General features: G+C 51.1%; 1 protein-coding gene across 3 annotated transcripts in view; it reads left to right on the top strand.

Moving 5' to 3' along the window:
• Positions 1–20600, top strand: part of NOD2 (nucleotide binding oligomerization domain containing 2) — a 36153-nt gene that overhangs the window by 11471 nt on the left and 4082 nt on the right. For 2 of the 3 annotated variants that reach the window (XM_070388444.1, XM_005902634.2), the window contains 8 exons: positions 137–1952; positions 7143–7226; positions 7437–7520; positions 10460–10543; positions 12482–12565; positions 13592–13675; positions 15471–15554; positions 19053–19136. In XM_070388444.1, coding sequence (XP_070244545.1) covers positions 137–1952; positions 7143–7226; positions 7437–7520; positions 10460–10543; positions 12482–12565; positions 13592–13675; positions 15471–15554; positions 19053–19136 — 2404 coding nt within the window. Of the gene's footprint in view, positions 1–136; positions 1953–7142; positions 7227–7436; positions 7521–10459; positions 10544–12481; positions 12566–13591; positions 13676–15470; positions 15566–19052; positions 19137–20600 lie in introns of all 3 variants that reach the window. The other variant, XR_011467720.1, reaches the window with a different exon arrangement.

Genomic DNA, 20600 nt, shown 5'->3' with positions numbered 1-20600 from the left:
TCCATGGCTTGTTAGTGGAGAGCTAGGACAGGCACTGCCCATGCGTCACATCTCATTTCCTCGAGGCAGCCCACCCCTCATCAGGTCCCATTTTCACCATGGTCCCAGCTCCTCTGTTTCTTCTTCTGTCTTCCAGATGCCGCCTGTAAGAAGTACGTGTCCAAGCTGAGGACCGTTATATCAGCTCAGTCTCGTTTCCTGAGCACCTACGATGGAGCAGAGAATCTTTGCCTGGAAGAAGTATATACAGAGAATGTTCTGGAAATCCAGATGGAGGTGGGCATGGCTGGACCTTCGCAGCAGAGCCCTACCACCCTAGGCCTGGAGGAGCTCTTCAGCACCTGTGACCATTTCAACAAAGAGGCAGACACTGTGCTGGTGGTGGGCGAGGCGGGCAGCGGCAAGAGCACGCTCTTGCAGCAGCTGCACCTGCTCTGGGCTTCCGGGCGGGCCTTCCAGGAATTTCTCTTCGTCTTCCCATTTAGCTGCCGGCAGCTGCAGTGCCTGGTGAAACCGCTGTCCATGCGGACGCTGCTCTTCGAACACTGCTGTTGGCCCGACCTTGGCCCCCAGGACGTCTTCCAGGTCCTCCTTGACCACCCTGAGCGCATCCTCTTAACCTTCGATGGCTTTGATGAGTTCAGGTTCAGGTTCACGGATCAGGAGCGTCACTGCTGTCCGACCGCCCCCACGTCAGTCCAGAGTCTGCTCTTCAACCTTCTGCAGGGCAACCTGCTAAAGAATGCCCGCAAGGTGTTGACCAGCCGCCCCAGCGCGGTATCGGCGAGCCTCCGAAAGCACGTGCGCACGGAACTCAGCCTCAAGGGCTTCTCGGAAGAGGGCATCGAACTGTACCTGAGGAAGCGGCATCGCGAGCCTGGGGTGGCCGACCGCCTCCTCTGCCTGCTCAGAGCCACCTCGGCCCTGCACGGTCTGTGCCACCTGCCTGTCTTCTCCTGGATGGTGTCCAAGTGCCACGAGGAGCTGTTGCTGCAGGGCCGGGGGTCCCCAAAGACCACCACGGATATGTACCTGCTGATCCTGCGGCACTTTCTGCTGCACGCCTCCCCGCTACCCTTAGCCACCCATGGCCTGGGACCCAGCCTGATTCAGGGCAGGCTCCCCACACTCCTGCATCTCGGCCGCCTGGCTCTCTGGGGCCTGGGCACATGCTGCTACGTGTTCTCAGCCAAACAGCTGCAGGCGGCACATGTCGACAGTGAGGACCTTTCTCTTGGCTTCCTGGTGCTTGCCAAGAGGGTTGTACCTGGGAGTACAGCCCCCCTGGAATTTTTGCATATCACTTTTCAGTGCTTCTTTGCTGCATTCTACCTCGCCCTCAGTGCCGACACCCCGCCATCCTCGCTCAGACATCTCTTCCAAGATCACAGGCCTGAAAGCTCGCCACTGGCCAGGGTGCTGCCCAAATTGTTCCTGCGGGGCTCCCGATGCAGAGAGGGCAGCGTGGCTGCTTTGCTGCAGGGGGCCGAGCTGCACAACCTCCAGATCACAGGGGCCTTCCTGGCGGGGCTGTTGTCACAGGAGCACCGGAGCTTGCTGGCGGAGTGCCAGGCCTCTGAGACGGCCCTGCTCCGGCGCTGGGATTGTGTCCGGCGGTGTCTGACCCGCAGCCTCCGCGAGCATTTCCGCTCCATCCCACCCGCCTTGCCGGGTGAGGCCAAGAGCATGCACGCCCTGCCTGGCTTCCTCTGGCTCATCCGGAGCCTGTATGAGATGCAGGAGGAGCGACTGGCGTGGGAGGCCGTTCGCAGGCTGAACGTTGGGCACCTCAAGCTGACCTTCTGCGGTGTGGGCCCGGCCGAGTGTGCTGCCCTGGCCTTCGTGCTGCGCCACCTCCGGCGGCCTGTGGCCCTGCAGCTGGACCACAACTCTGTGGGCGACATCGGCGTGGAGCAGCTGCTGCCTTGCCTGGGCGTCTGCAAAGCTCTTTAGTGAGTGATGCTGGGTGATGCTGGCTGGGCACTGTGGGAATGCTGCCATCCTGGTGCAGGTAGGGGAGCCCCCTTTATGCTGGGAGCCAGGAGTCCAGGCCCAGCCCCTTTTCTGCAAAGACCTAGCGGAGATCCCTCATCAGTCTGCACCTTAGATTCAACTTATGATAAGGATAGTTGAAATTCATGGAATGGCCCGTGTGCCAGGCACTGTACTACACTTTCCCCAGAATTGCCTCCTTTAATTTATTTTAAAATATTTTTTGCTCTGTGAGGCAAGTGGGATCTTAGTTCCCTGATCAGGGATCGAACCCACATCACCTGCATAAAAAGCACAGGGTCTTAACCATGGGACCGCCAGGGAAGTTCCAGAATTACCTTTTAATCCCCACAGCCACCCTGGGCTCTAGGAAGGGATGGTATTATCCCCGTGCTATGCATCCTTAGTTGGTTCAGCTGTGTCTGATTCTGTGACCCATGAACTGTAGCGGGCCAGACTCCTCTGTCCATGGGATTCTCCAGGCAGGAATACTGGAGTGGGTTGCCATGCCCTCCTCCAGGGGATCTTCCCGACCCAGGGGTTGAACCCACGTCTTATGTCTCCTGCATTGGCACTGATGCCACCTGGGAAGCCCTTATTATCCCCAGTGTCCTTGATTTGAGGCTCTGAGAAGCAAGGTAACTTGTCCAAGATCACACAGGAAATGGCAGAACTGAGATTCACAACTGATAGCTTTCTCGTTACCAGTCTCTGCTCCCCACAAGCAACCTGTGTTATGGATGGGCTTCAGGGGCGCCATGGCAGCCTTGAAGTCACAGGCAAAGTTTGGTGTAATATGTGTCTGTATTAGGAACTACCCTCAAATCAGAGGTGACTACACCCCATGAGAGATTGCATTTTGATTTTTAAAAAGTTATTTATTAATTTATTCTTAATTGAAGTATAGTTGATTTACAATATTGTATTTGTTTTAGGTATACAGCAAAGTAATTAGTTATATACACACACACATATATATATGTCTATATATTTTCCTATTTTTTTCTAGTTTGTTATAAGATATTGAATATAGTTCTCTGTGGTATACAGTAAATCCTTATTGTTTATTTTATATTTGGTAGGGTACTTCCCTGGTGGCTCAGATGATAAAGAATCCACCCAGAATGCAGGAAACCCAGGTTCAATCCCTGGCTTGGGAAGATTCCCTGGAGGAAGGCATGGCAACCGACTTTAGTTTTCCTGCCTGGAGAATCCCATGGACAGAGGAGCCTGGTGGGCTACCGTCCATGGAGTTGCAAAGAGCTGGGCACGACTGAGCGACTAAGCACAGCACCCAGCGCAGCACACCTGTTAATCCCATACTCCTTTGAGAGTCTTCCAAGTCCCAGTGAGATGGAAATTTGGAGACCCAAGAGATAGACAGTGGCCACAGAGTTCCACCAGCTTTTTACTTCTTTATGTAGTGGAGACATTCTAACCTGGCCCTGCTGCTCTCAGCCCCCGTCTGAAGTTGTGAGCTTTCCCGCTTAGGAACGTCTGTGCCCCGCCCCCGTGGGCCTCTCTCCATCCACGGGCCAGACGAGGGCAGAGAGGTGCCCAGGTCAGGTGGCCAGCATGCTGCAGGCTCCCAACTTCCCTTCCAGCCCTGAAAGGGGATTTCTGCTCCCTGTTTTAAACCTCTGAGAAAGCAGAAGTTGTAGCTTAAACTTAAAATCGACTCGCAGCCTCTCCAGGGCTTTATGTCTACTGTGGGGTACCTTATATTTACCTTGAGCAAGGAACAATCCTCTCCTTGACTATATTACGGTGGCATACCTTTCCCTGGACTAAAGCAGGGAGACTTTTTTCTCTGTGGAGCAAGTACCTAGATATGTATTAGAAACTGTGTGGTGGCTTTTGTTATCAGGACATATTTCTAAATATAATAATAATGTAGCATATAACATACCACAGAGAGTTGATATGTGTATGTGCTGTGCGGTTCTCAGTCTGTTCAGCCGTGTCTGACTCTTTTTGGCTCTCTGTAGCCCACCAGCCTCCTCTGTCCATGAGATTCTCCAGGCAGAAATACTGAAATGGGTTGTCATGCCCTCTTCCAGGGGATCTTCCCAACCCAGGGATTGAAGCCATGTCTCTTAAGTCTCCTTCATTGGGCAAGCAGGTTTTTTTTTTTTTTTTTTTTAATCACTAGCGCCACCTGGGAAGCCCCTAATATGTATGTGATACAGTTAACATATGTGATAAATATGAATATATAGGGAGGAAGCTGTTGGGTGATTTGAGGAGAGTTTAATAAAGGGAAGCTTACAAAAGCTTGGGCAGGAGTTAGGAAGAGCAGAGAGGGATGATGCAGGCTCCTGGGGCTGGGGGTGGGGTTGGGATAGGGCTGTTAGCCTCCTTAGGCCTGAATGTGAAGAGCCAACTCATTAGAAAAGACCCTGATGCTGGGAAAGATTGAGGGCAGGAGGAGAAGGGGACAACAGAGGATGAGATGGTTGGATGGCATCTCCAATTTGATGGACATGAGTTTGAGCAAGCTCCGGGAGTTGGTGATGAACAGGGAAGCCTGGCGTGCTGCAGTCCATGGAGTTGCAAAGAGTCGGACACAACTGAGCGACTGAACACCAGCAACAAGGCCTGAAGGGGTGGGGGTGGGTGAGTGGTTATTGGCTGAGAGGTGGGTGTGGAGAGGGCTGCCTGGAAGGATGGAGGCTGCAGCAGCCTGGAACGGTGAGGGCTGCAGGTAAACCCTGGCCCTTCCTCTCCTCCTCACTCTTGCTTTAACCCACAGGGAACCCCCAGTCAGGGTGTCTATAGGAATCAGCCCCCCAGGACTAACAGCCAGGTGGAGAAAGGGAGAGTGGGTCTGGCTGTGTAGATGGATCATGACAGCACAATTCTCTAGTTCCTCAGGAAGGAGGAATCATAATTTTTTTTTCACTCAGGAATTTTGAGACCTGTCTGTGGGAGCTGTTTTCCTGATAGAAATATGAATGAGCATTTGGATAGTGGACCCATAGTTCTTGAAGGGGTCCTTGGACCCCCAAGAGGTCAAGAACCTCTGGTCTGGATGATCCACAGTAGATGGATCCCTAGGATGAATGGACCCCTTCTCCTTGGCTGGGAAATGTGACTCCCACATGGCCTGGAAGGGTTGGGTAGAGATGGGGCGCCTGCCTCTATTTTCAGAGAAATGTGAGGGTGGGCTGGTTCTAGTGTTCAGACCAGAGTGTGCAAAGGGGGCTTGTGGCAATGCAAGTTCTTGGGCCTGTTCCCAGAATTCTCATTCTGTAGGTCTGAGGTGGGGCCCTGGAGTTTAAGTTTTTAACAAAGTGATTCTGCTACAAGAGCTTCAAGGCCATACTATGAAGACTGCAGGTCTGTGGGAACCAGCTTGAATTTCCATTAGCAGTGAAAGTCCCTGAGCAAGTTCCACCACACTTTGCCCTGCACACACTTAAGTACTGAAACCGCCATCGTCATGGGGGAGAGGCGGGTAGCAACCGTGAGCCTGCTGAGTGGGCATTTCCTGTGTGTAGAGGGACAGACAGAGACAGAGAGGGAGTGAGGGAGGCGGGCAGAGAGGGAAAAAGAGACAGAGACAGGAGGGAAGGAAGTGGGGAAGAGAGAGAAAGGATGAGAGAGGGAGGTTTCTCTCCCACGGCGCCAAACTGTGTCTCTCCCACTCCAAGTTGTTTCCATGCCAACCGAAACCCTCAGGCTCCAAGAAGCCCCTACACAAGGTGCCCCGTGCGTGCAGATTTCTTGAGAACCAGTTCTGACTCTGGGGCCATGGCTTTCAAAGTTTTCGGACCACGACCCCACGGTGAAGGAGAGTGTAAGCGAGCACCCAGACATGTCAAACTGAAATTTCACAAAATGACTTTCTCTTACTAACCCTGGCACACTTTGCTCTCTTTTTCCTTCCTGTTCTGTTTCCAGTTTAAGAAGGCTGCTCCAGACCTTCAGAGTTGATTTCATGACCCACCCATGCATGAACCTGACCTGAGAGCCCTGAGCAGGCTGTAAGGGAGAGGCCACGTGACGTTGTGGTTTACAGGAGACTGTGGAGCCAGAGCGACTGAACACAACACACACACACACACACACACACACACACACACACACGGAGCTGGAACACCTAGGCTCCAATCTTTTAGCCCCTGTGCAACCTTGGTGAAGTCACTTCGCTTGCTGGGCCTCAGCAAGTTTTCTTCTCTCTCATGAGCATCATAATAGTACCTACTTCATCAGATTAAAGACGATTAAACATCAGTACTATTGGGCAGTGCTCCATACGGATGAGCGATCAGATTACAGGTAGCTTTCACTCTGTGCCGGGTGCTCCCAGGGCTTTATGTGCACTGTCTCTTTAAATCCCCACCAGAGCCCAGTGAGGCTGCTTTACCTTCCTGACTGTCCAGGATCAGAACTTTCTTTGAAGGACTCCAGAGAGCCTGAGGTGTTAACCTTTAAGTCAGGCCCCAAGCTGACCAAAAGATGCAGAATCACGGGTACAGTGAATAAAATACACGGATCCCTGAGCCCCGCCTCACACTTGCAGACTCACCAGCTCTGGGGAAGGGGCCAGAGAGTCTATTTTAGGAGCACTATATGACTGATCTTGTGACCAGGTGAGCTTTGGGGAACACCGTTCCCAAAGAGAAATGTTGGAAGGGACCTGCCAGGCAGAGGCTGGCTTGCAGGAGTATTGACATAGGGTGTGTGCTCACTTCCAAAGTCTTAGCCATTCTTGTCTGAATTTCCATCTGGTCGCCTGGATGGTGGTAACCACCATAACCCCCAGCGGTGGCCTGTCTAGTTCCCCGTGCTTTCCCCATGTTCCTTCTCACCTCGGAACTTTCGCGATGCTCCTTTCTCTTTTACAGAGCTGGAAACAGTGCCAGCGATTAGGTAGGGCCTTCCTAAGGATTCCAGTGTTCTTTAGTAGAGACTCTGGGTCCCCAATTCCAAAGCCCTCCACCCCACCGAGCGCATGACATTAGTACCCTGGCCAGGCACAGGGAGGGTGTCCACTTTTCTGGGGTGCTCTGTCCTTGTGGCATTTCTCAGAAGCTTAGAGGCTGGCACTTCGGGGTTAAGCAAAAGTCTCTGTGGGGGTTTTGTCCATTTTTTTCCCCTCTCTCATTGGCTCTGTGTTCAAATTTCTTTATTTTGTCTTTGTTTAGCTTGCGAGATAACAACATCTCAGACCGAGGCATCTGCAAGTTGGTTGAACATGCTCTTCGCTGTGAGCAGCTGCAGAAGTTAGCGTAAGTCAGGCTGTGGACATTGGGCCCCATGTCCCCAGACTCAGCCCAAGCCATGCCGCCTGGGCAGCAATTGTGAGCGAGTGATGGGCTGGGATGTTTGCATGGCCAGAGGGCACAGGGGACTCCTGAGGGAGCCAGTGACCCAGGGTTGGGGTGGTCACTGTCCACTATGCTTTATCTCCATGTCTCTTCTCTCTCGGAACTTTCCAGTCTTTTCAACAACAAGTTGACCGATGGCTGTGCACACTCCATGGCCAGGCTCCTTGCGTGCAAGCAGAACTTCTTGGCTTTGAGGTGAGCCTGGGGCTTCCCTACTCCTGGAGACTTTCGTCCCCACAACTGAGTCAGTTTGGTCTGGTCTCGCCCCATAATGCGCGTATGACCTCACCTCGCTGAAAACAAGGACAGTGTCTCATTCTGAACAGGGCTTCACTGATGCTGTGACCTCCCCAGCAAACTCTGGACCAATGCTGCTGAGGCTTCCTGCCCTTTGACCTTTAGCTCCCAGGACTGAAGAGGGTTTCCAGGACCTTTTTTCTTCCTTGTGTCTCAGAGTATCACTGGCTCTCTGGGGCGATCCATTCCCTGATTGGTACACTGAGCATGCGTTGGGTCGGGGTAGGAATGCAGCAGTCACTTGCCACCACAGAGGCAGACGGTTGCCAAAAAGCTCTCAGAAAGTCCCTTTATTGGTGGGTCCAGTGCTGAGCTTCCCTGGTGGCTGACACAGTAAAGAATATGCCTGCAATGCAGGAGACATGGCTCCAGTCCCTGTGTTGGAAATGTCTCCTGGAGTAGGAAATGGCTGTCTACTCCAGAATTCTTGCCTGGAAAATTCCGTGGACAGAGGAGTCTGCTACAGTCTGTGGGATCGCAAAGAGTTGGACAGGACTGAGCAACTAACACTTTCACTTTCTAGCCTGGAAAGGCTGAGTTTCTGCTGCTCCCCACCCTCTCAGCCTCAAGTGGAATCTCTTTCCCATCTGACACCATTGCATCATCCCCCCAGCTGGTCCATGGGTTGGCCTGGCTTCTTTTTCCCTTTGAGATGTTCTTGCCTCCTGGGTTTATGAGGCAGGGTTGTTGTTGTTCATTTGCTAAGCTGTGTCCAATTCTTTGTGACCCCATGGACTGCAGCACGCCAGGCTTCCCTGTCCTTCACCATCTCTTGGAGTTTGCTCAAACTCATGTCCATTGAGTCTGTGATGCCATCCAACCATCTCATCCTCTGTCACCCCCTTTTCCTCCCGCCCTCAATCTTTCCCAGCATCAGGGTCTTTTCCAGTGAGTCAGCTCTTCACATCAAGTGGCCAAAGTATTGGAGTTTCAGCTTCAAAGTGAAGAATTGCTTCCATGCATTTGGGGATGAGCTGCCATTTTAAAATTGTTGACTCAGACTCAGGCAGGCCACTGAGGCCAACACCAGAGGCACCATTCTGTACTGAGGACTCTCTTCTGCCTCCACCACCTGCTACCCTCAGCTCAGGAAGCCAAGAGCGGCTGTGGCCAGAGCTGGGCTGGTGCAACCTCCAGGGAGGGCTGTAGGGTAACAAAAGGTGCTGCTCCCAGAACTTGAAAGATCTGTGTTTTGGGTTAATATAGCATCTCAGTGAGAACACAGGACTCTGGAGCCAGACTGACCAAGGTTTGGATCCAGCATCCCTGAGACTTGAATCCTCATTAGCTGTGTGACCTTGGGTCACACAGTCACTTCTGTTTTCTGTGTCTCTGTTTTCCCTTCTATAAAATGGAGAAAGTAATTATAGCTCATAGCTCATAGGTAGTTGTGATGATTAGAAAGTGAAAGTTGCTCAGTCATGCCCAGCTCTTTCTGATGCCATGGACTGTAGGTCATGGACTTCTCCAGGCCAGAATACTGGAGTGGGTAGCCTTTCCTTTCTCCAGGGGATCTTCCCAACCCAGGGATCGAACCAGGCTCTCCTGCATTGTAGGCGAATTCTTTAACAGCTGAGCTATCAGGGAAGCCCAAGAATACTGGAGTGGGTAGCCTATTCCTTCTCCAGGGGATCTTCCCAACCCAGGAATCGAACCAGAGTCTCCTGCACTGTAGGCAGATTCTTTACCAGCTGAGCTACCAGGGAAGCCCTATGATGATTAAGCAAGTTAATATACATAGAAAGCTGGCACAGTATCTCAGGTTCTTTCCATAGTGAACTTAGTGCCCGAGAGATGGTGGATAAATCACATAAGTTCTCAGCATGTTGATCCTGTTTGTCCAGTCCTCCAAGGAGGGATTAGATACTCAACAAATTTGCTAGGGGAAATGCCTATGGGGGGAAATTGGGGAAGGGAGCTGGAGGGGGAGGCTGGGAGAGCCGCAGGTTTGACCCTGAGGGAGGGAGAGAGGAAAGGAAGGGTTGTTAGGAGGAAGCATCATAGACCCCAGTGCAGCTTGGGGAGAAGACAGAGGCTGCTGGGGAGTCCTCCAGCCAGTGTGCCCGACAGAGGAGGCTCAGGTCTCCCAGTCCTTGGCTGGCAGCAGCCCGTGGGAAGCAGGCCTTGGGGCAGAGGGGGCACTGGACTTGCCAGCACAGCAACTGGGGCCTTTGGTTACCCAGGAAGGGCAGAGGTCTGTCAGCTTAAAGTGAATGAAACTTCTCTGAAAGATGAAACTGGCAGTATTATTCCAGGAAGCCTGGAGCTGTGGGTGAGAGTTCCGGGGACCTCCCTGAAACTCTCTGAGGTGCCCAAATTTTGCTGAAACCCCCTCCTCCACCCCTGCCCGAAGGCTTAGCAGGATCCTTTTCTTTCTTTTAGCCACCAGAGCCCCCCTACCCCTCAGGCACTTTCAAAACAGGTAGATGCCACCTGCAGCCACCATGGATGGGGCAGGCTGCGGGAGGAAAGCAGGGTCCAGCGCCCGCCCACAGTCTGAGGAGCCGGTGGAAGAGTGAGTCACTCCCTCCCTGGGAAAGCCGCCTCCCTGGACTGTTGTGGTTCCTGCTCCTACCTGTCACACCGCTTTGCAAAACAGGCCCTTCCATGCCTCTCCCTTTGCTGGTGGAAAATGAAGTCGCAGGAGCATTCAGTGAGCCCCCTGAGCTGCACCAGCACACACCGCGTCTCCAGCTGGAATTGGAGGACTGGTCCCTGTTTCTCCGTACGGGCCACACTCCCTGTGCACCCCACTCCCCAGACCCAGGTCTGGGGGAGCAGTAAGGGTCCTCCTGCCCTGCCCTCTGTCTCAGTCTCTCCTCTCTCTTCCCTTCCAGGCTAGGAAACAACCACATCACGGCTGCGGGAGCCGAGGTGCTTGCCCAGGGGCTCAGAACTAACAACTCCTTGCAGTTTTTGGGGTAGGTGGGATTCTGGGGCAGAGGGGCAGCATGCAGGGGTTGGGGGCTTGCGAGGATTTAGGAGCGGGTGAAACCAATTCTTCAGCCCCAAGATCTCTGAGACAACCCCCCAGCCCCCGCCTCCACCCCCGGCCCAGGCTGCAATGGGGAGGGAGAGCGTGGGCGGCCCTTGTTGCCTCTGCCTTGCTTTTTGCTCAATAAACAGGAAGCTCAGGATGTCAGGGTTGGGGGAGGGCAGAGCCCACGAGCAGTGGCAGGAAGCCCTCTGGTCCTCCAGAGTGCTGGAGCTGTGTTTCTTACCTTGGTCTATATGTGGGAACCACTGGGGAGCTCCTGAAGAAGGCCACTCTCTGCCCCAGGCTAATTAAATGAATTATCTACATGCAAGGTCTGGAATCAGTAATGTAAAAAAGCTCCCCAGATGATGTGCAGCTTGGGGTGAGAGCCAAGGAAAGAGCAGGAAGTAAGGAAGTTTGGACCCTGGACCTTGGATGGGAGGAGGCTGCACCAGGTCCTACAGAGCCCTGGCTTCCTGTGGGGTCATGCCAGGCAGGGGAGAGGGGTCAGACACAGGAGGGAAGGGCAGTCCGCAGACCTCAGAGCCCCCGAGTGGGGTTTTCTCTGTTTGCTGGGCAGACAGGGTTGTACCTGTCTAGTCCCCTGGAGGCTCTTTCCTGTCCTGTTTTGCCCTGGTGTAAACCAGGGTCTATTTGAAAACAAAACAAACAAACAAACAAAAAAATGGGGATTTTAGAACCCAAGACTGTAGGAAGAATGACTTTAGGACCTGGGTGTTCCAACCCATTTTACAGGCAGGCAAGTTGCCCACCGGCTCTGTTTGAGCCCCGAGTGGGACTGTGTTGCTGGAGAGATAAGACCGTGTCCAAAATGTATCAGTAGCATCACAGAGTCTAGGAGAGGGTGGCCTCGGCCCCACTGAGCTCCTTCCTTCTTGAGATCACATCTGGGGTGTTTAGCTTTCAACACCTATTGATGAAGGTACCTGTCTGGGCTTGGTCTTGTGCTAAAACCCCCAAGCACTCTCACGTGATACAAACTATTATGTAACTTGCTTTTTTTTTTTTCTTAACATTGTATTTTTACACATATTTTGTTCATATCACATGACCTCACTTTTAAAAAGAATAACTGCTTAGTATTCCAGTGGTTTGATGTCGTGAAGTGTTTAGTTGGTTTCATGCACACTTTAGGTTGTGGGCAGGGTTTTTGCTATTACAGTGTCGCACCCTGGAGTGCAGAGTGGTGCTGGCATGGGGCCAGAGCTCATTAAGTGTTCACCTTATGAGTGAAAGTGCAGCGAGCATCCCAGCCCTCTCTGCCCATGTGGGCACCTCCAGGTCCTTCGTAACTTCCCACATGGGAAATAGCCAGGTGCCAAAGTATGAGCTGGGCTCCATCTTGGAAGGGGGTGTTTCCCAATTAGGGTGGGTCTGAGGGGGAGGAGCCAGAAGGTGAAGGGGGCTGGAGGCTGCGAAGGAATGGGGATGTGACAAAGGAGCAAGAGATGAAGAACCGGTGTGTGGAAGAAGAGTTCGCCTTGTTCTGGGTGGTCCTAGAGGTGGCTAGGGACTCGTGGGTGGCAGTGAGCAGAAGCAGGTCTAACCCAATGCCAGGGAAAATGTCACAACTGTGAATTGGCATTGAGAATGAGTTCCCCGTCCCTGAGACTATGCACTGGGTGGACCTCTTAACTATTTTGAAAGTCTGATTTAAAGAAACTAAAAAGTCTAATTGAAGTTTGGCCATCCCTCCAAAAAGATGGAGGCAGGCTCACTTTGCTGGGACCTGAGTCCCCCTGAGGCCTTTCTGGGACTGGGGAGTCCTGCCCCTCTGCCTGGGGCTGCAGAGAGGAGGGGCATGTGTCTCGAACACAAAGCAGGTTCTCACTGACACTGTTTACTCTGTTGAAACTTTCAGGTTCTGGGGCAACCAGGTGGGTGACGAGGGGGCCCAGGCCTTGGCTGCAGCCTTGGGTGATCACCAGAGCTTGAGGTGGCTCAGGTAAGCCTCAGAGTTCGTCCCGCAGTTGGTGGGGGAAGCCAGTGTGAGGAGGGAGGAGCTTGGGCCAGTTATGAAGGTCTGTGAACTTTATTTTCACCCGCTGTGTTAGACAATGGGATGAGAAGGAAAGAGCACTGGAGTTGAAGTCAGGACACCTGAGTCTTTCTGGGTGTCTTTGGATCCCTTTTCCTCTCAGGGGTCTTGTTTCCAGTCTGTACTCAGAAGATCTTGGGCTAGATAGGATAGTTTAGTTGCTCAGTTGTCTCCTACTGTTTTTGATCCCGTGGACTGTAGTCCGCCAGGCTCCTCTGACCATGGGATTCTCCAGGCAAGAATACTGGAATGGGTTGCCATTTCCTCCTCCAGGGGATCTTCCCAACCCAGGAATTGAACCTGGTTCTCCCACACCTCCTGTGTCTCCTGCATTGCAGGCGGATTCTTTATCCACGGAGCCATTGGGGAAGCCCTGAATCAGATACACTTTTTAAAGATCATTTTTTAATTTAGACTGTCCTGGATCTTTGTTGCTTTTCTCTAGTGTAAAGAGCGGGTGCTGCTCTCTAGTTGCAGTGCGTGGGCTTCTCGTTGCGGTGGCTTCTCTTGTCGTGGAGCACGGGCTCTAGGGCACATGGGCTTCAGCAGTTGCTGCACGTGGGCTCAGTGGTTGTGGCTCCCGGGCTCTAGAGCGCAACCTCAGTAGCGGCACAAGGGCATATGGGATCTCCCTAGACCAGGCATTGAACCCGTGTCTCCTGCATTGGCTGGTGGAGTCTTTAGCACTGAGCCACCAGGGAAGCCCTGGATCAGCTACACTTTATCTCCAGAGTCAATTCCAGTCTGATAGTGGGAGCTGCTTATTCTAAAAAACTGCTTCTGGACTTAATGAAAAAGAGCCCTGTAAACGATTAGTCTGAAATGGAGCAGGCCAGGACTTGTGGCAATGTGTGCCATGCATTTTGCCCTTCTTGAGTTATCTTTGAAGTCCCTCACTGCTCTGACATATTTTTGTTTTTTGACGACATCCAGCCTGGTGGGGAACAACATTGGCAGCGTGGGTGCTCAAGCCTTAGCATTGATGTTGGAAAAGAATATGGCCCTGGAAGAACTCTGGTGAGTTTAGGGGATTCATCTCTCTAGGGAGGCAGACACTAGCCTTTTTTCATTCTCTGGCCTCATCTGTGGTAGCTGATGTGTGTGTAAGACCAAGATGGATGACTGCGTGATTGGGTGATTGTGTTTGTCTTTGTCCTAAGTGGCATGAAGCTGATAGAGCCTGGCTAATTCTTTTCATTGAATTTTTCAAGCCAATATGATTGGTTTGTTGGTTTGTGTGCTTCCTCCATGGCTTATAATGGTTCAGAGCACAGAGTCTGGAATCCAGCAGGCTGAGCTTCAAGTCCTGCTGTGATCTTAAGCAAGTTAAGTAACAGGCTCTGAATCTCAGGCTTCTTACCTGTAAAATGAGAGTATGGATGCTTTCAACTATTAAATACTTCTGTAAGAATTTAATGAGATAACACCTGTAAGTAGCTTCGTACAGTGTCTGGCATATGTGGAAGCGCTCCATAAATATGAAATTGTAATAGGATAGTGTCTCAACGGACATGAACTTGAGCAAACTCCAGGAGATAGTGAAGGACAGGGAAGCCTGGCATGCTGCAGTCCATGGGGTCGTAGAGAGTCAGACCCGACTTAGCAACTGATCAACAGCAGATATTTCTACTACTCTTGCTGCTACTGCTACAATGATTGCTGCTGCTGCTGCTACTAGTGTTTTGTTGTTTCAATGTGAATGTGAGTGCCTAAGAACGCTGGATATGAGAGTCAGGGTCATGGGCAAGGCGGAGTAGTTTGGGGGAGGTTAAAAGATGAGCCATAAATCATATTTATCCTGATTCCAAGCTTTCTATCCTTTAGATGCCACTAGTCTAGGCTTCTTATGACATATTCTGGGCAGTTCCAAATTGTATCAAGGAGATAAAATGCTGAATGTTTGATTTTTTTTCCAGGAAGCATAAAGGTACTGAAACCTATTGAGCACTGCCACAAAATGGATATTGCTGATGGTCCTTGACTGTCAGTAGGGCTCACTAGCTTGGCCAATGTACCATTGAGTATATCCTGATTAGCTTGGAAATCCTTGTTAGAGAATTGCCTCACTGCGAATGTATTGGTTATGACTACATTAGGTTGTATGAGATGGAAAACCTCCATCTAAAGTGACTTAAATCAGTAAAGAATTGACTTTTTAAAAAAATGTACATGCAGTTTGAACGTAGGCAGCATACGGCTGTTACGGCAGCTACATATGGCCAGCGGGAATCTGGACTCTCTCATTTTGATCTGTTACATCCTCAGCATGTGGCTTTGTTCTCATGGTTGGTTGCCTCGTGGTTACAAGGTGGCTGCTGCAGCACCTGCAGCACTCCTGTATTTCAGTTTCAGCCTCTGTATCTAGGAAGGGCAACAGCCTGGGTCTCTCCACTTTAAAAAGCATTCAGAGTCCCCATCTGTCAACCTGTCCTTATGTGTTGACGGCCATGTGGATGTCCCTTAGCCAACTCTGGCTGTGGTGGAGAGTGGGAAGTGTAGTTCTTTCACCAAGCACATGGCTGCTCCAAATGAAATTAAGCTTCCATTAAGAAGAAAGAAGCAGAAAATGGATCTTGAGTCACTATGACATAAGGGAACTTCTGTGGAGGAGCCCTGGGGCAAATTCTCTCCCAGAGATGTCCCAGAAATTGAGGACCCTTACACTTTGCTTGACCTGTTTTTACTTTATTGGTTTTCAGATGTTGGATATTCTTAATTGGCAGGGGTGGGGCACATGGGTTCATCTTTATTGGCATCATCTTATATAATAAATGTTGCCAGTCAACTGGGTTTTCTCCTTTATTCTTGCCAGCCTGGAGGAGAACCACGTCCAGGATGAAGGTGTGTGTTTCCTCGCCAAAGGACTTGCAAGAAACTCAAGTCTGAAAGTCCTGAAGTAAGGAATCTGTAAGCAAGAGCTAGACAGTAATGATTGGCCTTGAGAGGGGATGTTTCTGAGTAAGAAATCTGGGTGGTTTCCCAGCCTGGCTAATTCACACAAGGTGGCCCCCTAGAAAACAATCTTTTGGGGTCCTCCCAAATGCAGGCAGGGGGTAGTGAAGTGAAGCTAGGGAGGGAGAGTAACCAGAAAAGTGTGTCATCAAGCTGGTGATCACTGGGGACCACTGGGGTGCAATCCTATGGGCACGAGGCAACAGGGGTATTTATCTACCAACTGTCTCTCCTTCATGTATTGAGGCATACTTGTGAGGATATTTGTTTTCCGGTGCTTCTGGCTTGCCCTGACCATGGTTAAGCATGCTCCGGGGGTCCACAGAAAGATCTCCTACAGAGGGTGGCAGTCTCCCCAGCAAGCAGCCCTCAGAGTTAGAGGTGAGAGCTGAGGGAATATGGGTGGGCTGCCCACAGCATCTGCTCTGTGGCTTATAGGACATGCCCTTTTGCCTCTCCAGGGGTCTTCCCTTACTCAGACAGGAGATTTCTGATGGTCATCTCCAGTGGTTCCTCTTGGTGTGTGATTAATATATAGACAGGCATTTTTTGCTTTTACTCATATGCGCATGCATCCATTTATATATTGATCCAAGAAATATTTCTGGAACACCCACTCTGTGCCAAGCTCTGTTTGAGGCGCTGAGGATAGAGGGATAAAAAGGCCCTGCTCACACAGCTCTTAAATTTGAATAGGAGACACAGATAATGAGCAAGTAAACAAATACATTTCTCTTAGTAATATGCTCTCTCAAGAGAATTCAAGAGAGAGATGACAGGAGAGAACAAGGTAGCTGCTGCTGGGCAGGGCCTCTGAGAAGGTGACATAGGACTTGAAACCTGAATAATAAGAAGGGGCCTGCCATGCTGAGATCTTAGGGATATGCATTCTAGGTGGGCAGAACAGCAAGTGCAAAGGCCCTGTGGCAGAAACAGGCTTGGTGGTTTTGAGAACGGAAGGAGGACCTGTGAGGTTGGACTATAGTGGATGGTGGAGTGAGGCAGAGATGGGAGGAGCCGGCCACAGCAGCCTTAGAGCCCTGGGAAAGAGCTCAGAGTTTATTCTGAGGGTGTTGAGGAGCCTTCGGGGGGTTTTAATGAGGGCAGTCATGTAATCTGATTCATATCATCCAAAGATCATGCTTGTTGCTTTGTGCAGAACAGGTGCAGGGAAGGTAAGATGGAAGCAGGGAGATCAGCCCGGAGACCCCTGCAGTCTTCCAGGCCAGAGATGGAGCCTGGGTCAGGGTGAGGGAGGGAAGCAGGGCACAGGAGCTTGGGAAGCTCCCTTGGGGGACCGGGGGAGTGGTGGCAGGACCACTGGTGGTGAACTCGGTGGGCAGAGACGCATGGCACAGGGAGAGGGATGGCAGATGTGAGCAGGAGCCCGGCCAGTGGTCACCACAGGCTCATGGGACACCACACCAGCCATGCTGCCAAAGCTCTCATTTCCCAGGGACATCAGGGCACCAACAGATGGCTCCTTTCTCTAGAGGAGAATGGCCCCTGCCCTGGCAGACATGGCCCGGGGGAAACACTCGCCTCCCGAGACAGGCAGACAGCTGCCTCTGGGAGGGCGGCTGCTTCGCTGCCAGCCTGCCATCCACTCTGGCAGCTCTTGTTTGTGTTGTTCCACAGGGGCTAGGAAATTGCCAAATGTTTGGGGAAAACACTTCCACTCATCACGTGGGTGACGCTGGGGCTCGGGGGGCCCAGGTGAAACCTGGGTTTATCTGAGCTGGATGCCAGGCTTTGCACACGGTGAGGGGCCCTTGGCGATACCTGGTTGATGATTGACCAGGTGCAGATGAGGCAAACTTGTCCTCCGTCACTGTCACAGGCTTACCCCGCTTGACCCCCACAGGTGGCAGGCAATGGCAGCCGCCAGGCCCCACGCTGCCTCGGTGGGAGTCTTATAATTCAGCAACGCTAAACTGTATCCTCCTCCACTGTTTCCCCATAAAAATTGAGCTTCTCACTGATCTTAAAAAAAGAAAAGCAAAGCCTACATCCTTCTTCTTCTAGGCATAATCTCTGCCAAGCGTTGGTTAAGAGCACAGGTTCTGGAACCTAATGGCTGAGGTTTGGCCCCAGCTCCACCATTACCAACTGTTCCTACTTGGACTGGTAACTCAGTTGCCTCAAGTGTAGACAGGGTAATAATTGAACCCTCCTCACAGGGTTCCGAGCATGCACAGAGGTGATGTAGGTTATGAGCGGTGCATAGTAAGAGCTCAACAGATATTGGCTGATGTTATTATTAGCCCTGCCTTAGGTCAGTGTCTCGGAAGTGCCCTCCCCCTCAGAAGTCGAGGGGGAAGCCAGGTAGTGCAGATTATCTGGAAGAACAGCTATGAGCAAGAAGACGGGGCAGGGACCCTTGAGCTCTCTGTGCGATACAGCAGCGTCCTGCTAGCTGTCTGTTTAGTTCTTGTACTCCATAGTTGCTTTAACAATGCTGTGTAAGTCTCTGCTGTACAACAGTGTGAGTCAGCTGTTTGTATACAGGGCTTCCCTGGTAGCTCAGCTGGTAAAGAATCTACCTGCAATGCAGGAGACCTGGGTTTGATCCCTGGGTTGGGAAGATCCCCTGGAGGAGGGCATGGCAACCCACTCCTGTGTTCTTGCCTGGAGAATCCCCCTGGACAGAGGAGCCTGGTGGGCTGCAGTCCATGGGGTCACAAAGAGTCAGACATGACTGAACAACTAAGCCCAGCACAGCATGTGAAGCTGCTCAGTCGTGTCCACCTCTTTGCGACCCCAGGGACTGTAGCCTGCTAGGCTCCTCCGTCCACGGGATTCTCCAGGCAAGAATACTGGAGTGGGTTGCCATTTTGTACTCCAGGGGAAACTTTCCAACACAGGGATTGAACCCAGGTCTCCCGAACTGCAGGTAGGCTTTTTACCAACTGAGCCACCAGGGGCTCCACAGCATAGCCTATGTATACATATAGTTCCCCTCCCCTTGAGCCTCCCTCCGCTCCCCAATCCCACCCCTCTAGGTCATCACAGAGCCCTGAGCTAAGCTCCCTGTGCTATATACCAGCTTCCCACTTAGCCATCTGTTTAATTCTTATACTTCGTGAGGTGGGTACTCTTTTAGGTCCCTTCTACAGGTGAGGAAATTGGGACTTATCTGCTTGAAATGAAAAAAAGTAGTAGTGTAAGGTGGATTTGAGCCCTGGCACTAAAATGCATGTATTTTTATTCCTGTGTTAGCTCCTTCCTAAGAGAGCAACTACTTAATACCCATCTGGTGAATGGAGGAGAGAGGGGTACATTTCACTTTGTGGATGAATTCATTGGGAATCTCAGACAGGAAAGGGACATGCTGAAAGGGCAGGTGGGCTTCAGGAGTCCAGCTCCCAAAGTCTCCTTTAATTGAATAGACTAGCCCAAAACCAAGCATCCTCAAAGTTCACCATTCTATCTTCCTCTCTAGGTTGTCTAACAACCACATCAGCTCCCTAGGGGCAGAGGCCCTCCTGCGGGCCCTTGAAAAGAATGACACCATTCTGGAAGTCTGGTAAGATCCTGGGCAGGCCTCTTTAACCTCTCTGAGCCTCAGTTTTCCAACGTATAACTTGAGGTGAAGGGAGAGAGGAACTTTAGAATTTCTAAGATCCCTTATGGCTCAGACCTCTAGTCCTGTTCTGCATGGGATGAATCTGGTTCCCTGGGAAAAATGTCTTGTTGTTTTTAAGCAGGGACCAACTGTCTCGTTTTTAAATTGTGTTTGTTCAGAAACATCTCTGTTCTTGGCAATCGTGTGGGATTGGCAGTGTGGTTAAAAAGGGAAACAGAAAGGAACTCCGTTCCTGCCCCCCACCGGCCATTACATCTGACTTCATGGGTCAGGGCAGCTGTATGAGACTCTCTGCAGTTTTAGGTGGATGTTACACAGTGTTTCCAAGCCTTTTGTTTGTAACAAAAAGCCATGTTCCTTCATGTATTTGAAAAAGGTATTGCATCACAACTTCAAAGATTTCTCCTTCTTCTTCCCAGGGATCTATTTATCGCTCAGATAATAGAAAGATTTCCCCTGATTTAACATTTTATGAGTGAATGTCGCTATATATGTTTCAGGCACTGAGCTAGAAATCAATATTTAAAAATGAAGACATTTCCCTACAGTCTTTCAGAGGTTTCTCAAAAAAGCTGGCAACCCTGGGCCCTGATTTAGAATGGCAGTAATTAAGCAGAGTAGAGACAAGCTGACCCCATTCAGCCAGGTAGACCTTCTCAGGCTCACCCCAACCCCATTGAGTTGATTGTCTCAGGCCAGTCCCCTTTGGCTGCTGTATAGTACATGCCTCATCCCTGAGAGCTCCTGAACCCTGCTTTAAATATGCAGATTTGTCCCTCTCTGAAAAAGCAGATCAAGGCAGTAGCAACTGTAGCTATCAAATGATGAAGTTAAAAATAAAGGCTTCTAAAAATCTGTCCTGCGATAGAGAGATTTTCTTTTCTATGCAATTGTGTAATCCCTCTAGGCTGTGAGGGCCTCGATCTTGGGTAGAGAGTGGATTTTTTTTTTTTTTTTAAACCATTGCACAATTCTGAGAAATGTCACATTCTGTGTCCAGGGGGAGCAAACCGACATCAGGTTGGTATTTTAAGGGTTCTGATGTTACTGGCAGAGCTTGGGAGGACATTGGGACTTGCTCATTGCATTCTTGACAGCTTCTGCTGTTGCCTTAAAAAGAATGGCCGGCCTTGAAGAGTCAGGGCTGGCTGGGCCCAGTGTGGACTCTGCAGAGTCATGGAGGCTTGTTAAATCATGCACGGTGATTCATGAGCTGCCCTGGCTGACAGAGGGTAAAACCTGCACAGACAGCTCTCCCAGGAGAGCTGCAGCTGGGAGGTGGTGGGGGTGGGGGTGGGGAGGGGCAGGCCATCCAGGCACAGGTTTACAAAGCAGCATCTTCCTGATCTAAAGCACAGCTCTGGTCCAGTCCTCACTCAAATCTCTCTTTGCTTTATCCCCTTC

The sequence above is a fragment of the Bos mutus genome, chromosome 18, assembly GCF_027580195.1.
Source record: "Bos mutus isolate GX-2022 chromosome 18, NWIPB_WYAK_1.1, whole genome shotgun sequence".
In the NCBI taxonomy this organism is placed as follows: Eukaryota; Metazoa; Chordata; class Mammalia; order Artiodactyla; family Bovidae; genus Bos; species Bos mutus.
This window is presented reverse-complemented; position numbering and strand designations above follow the sequence as displayed.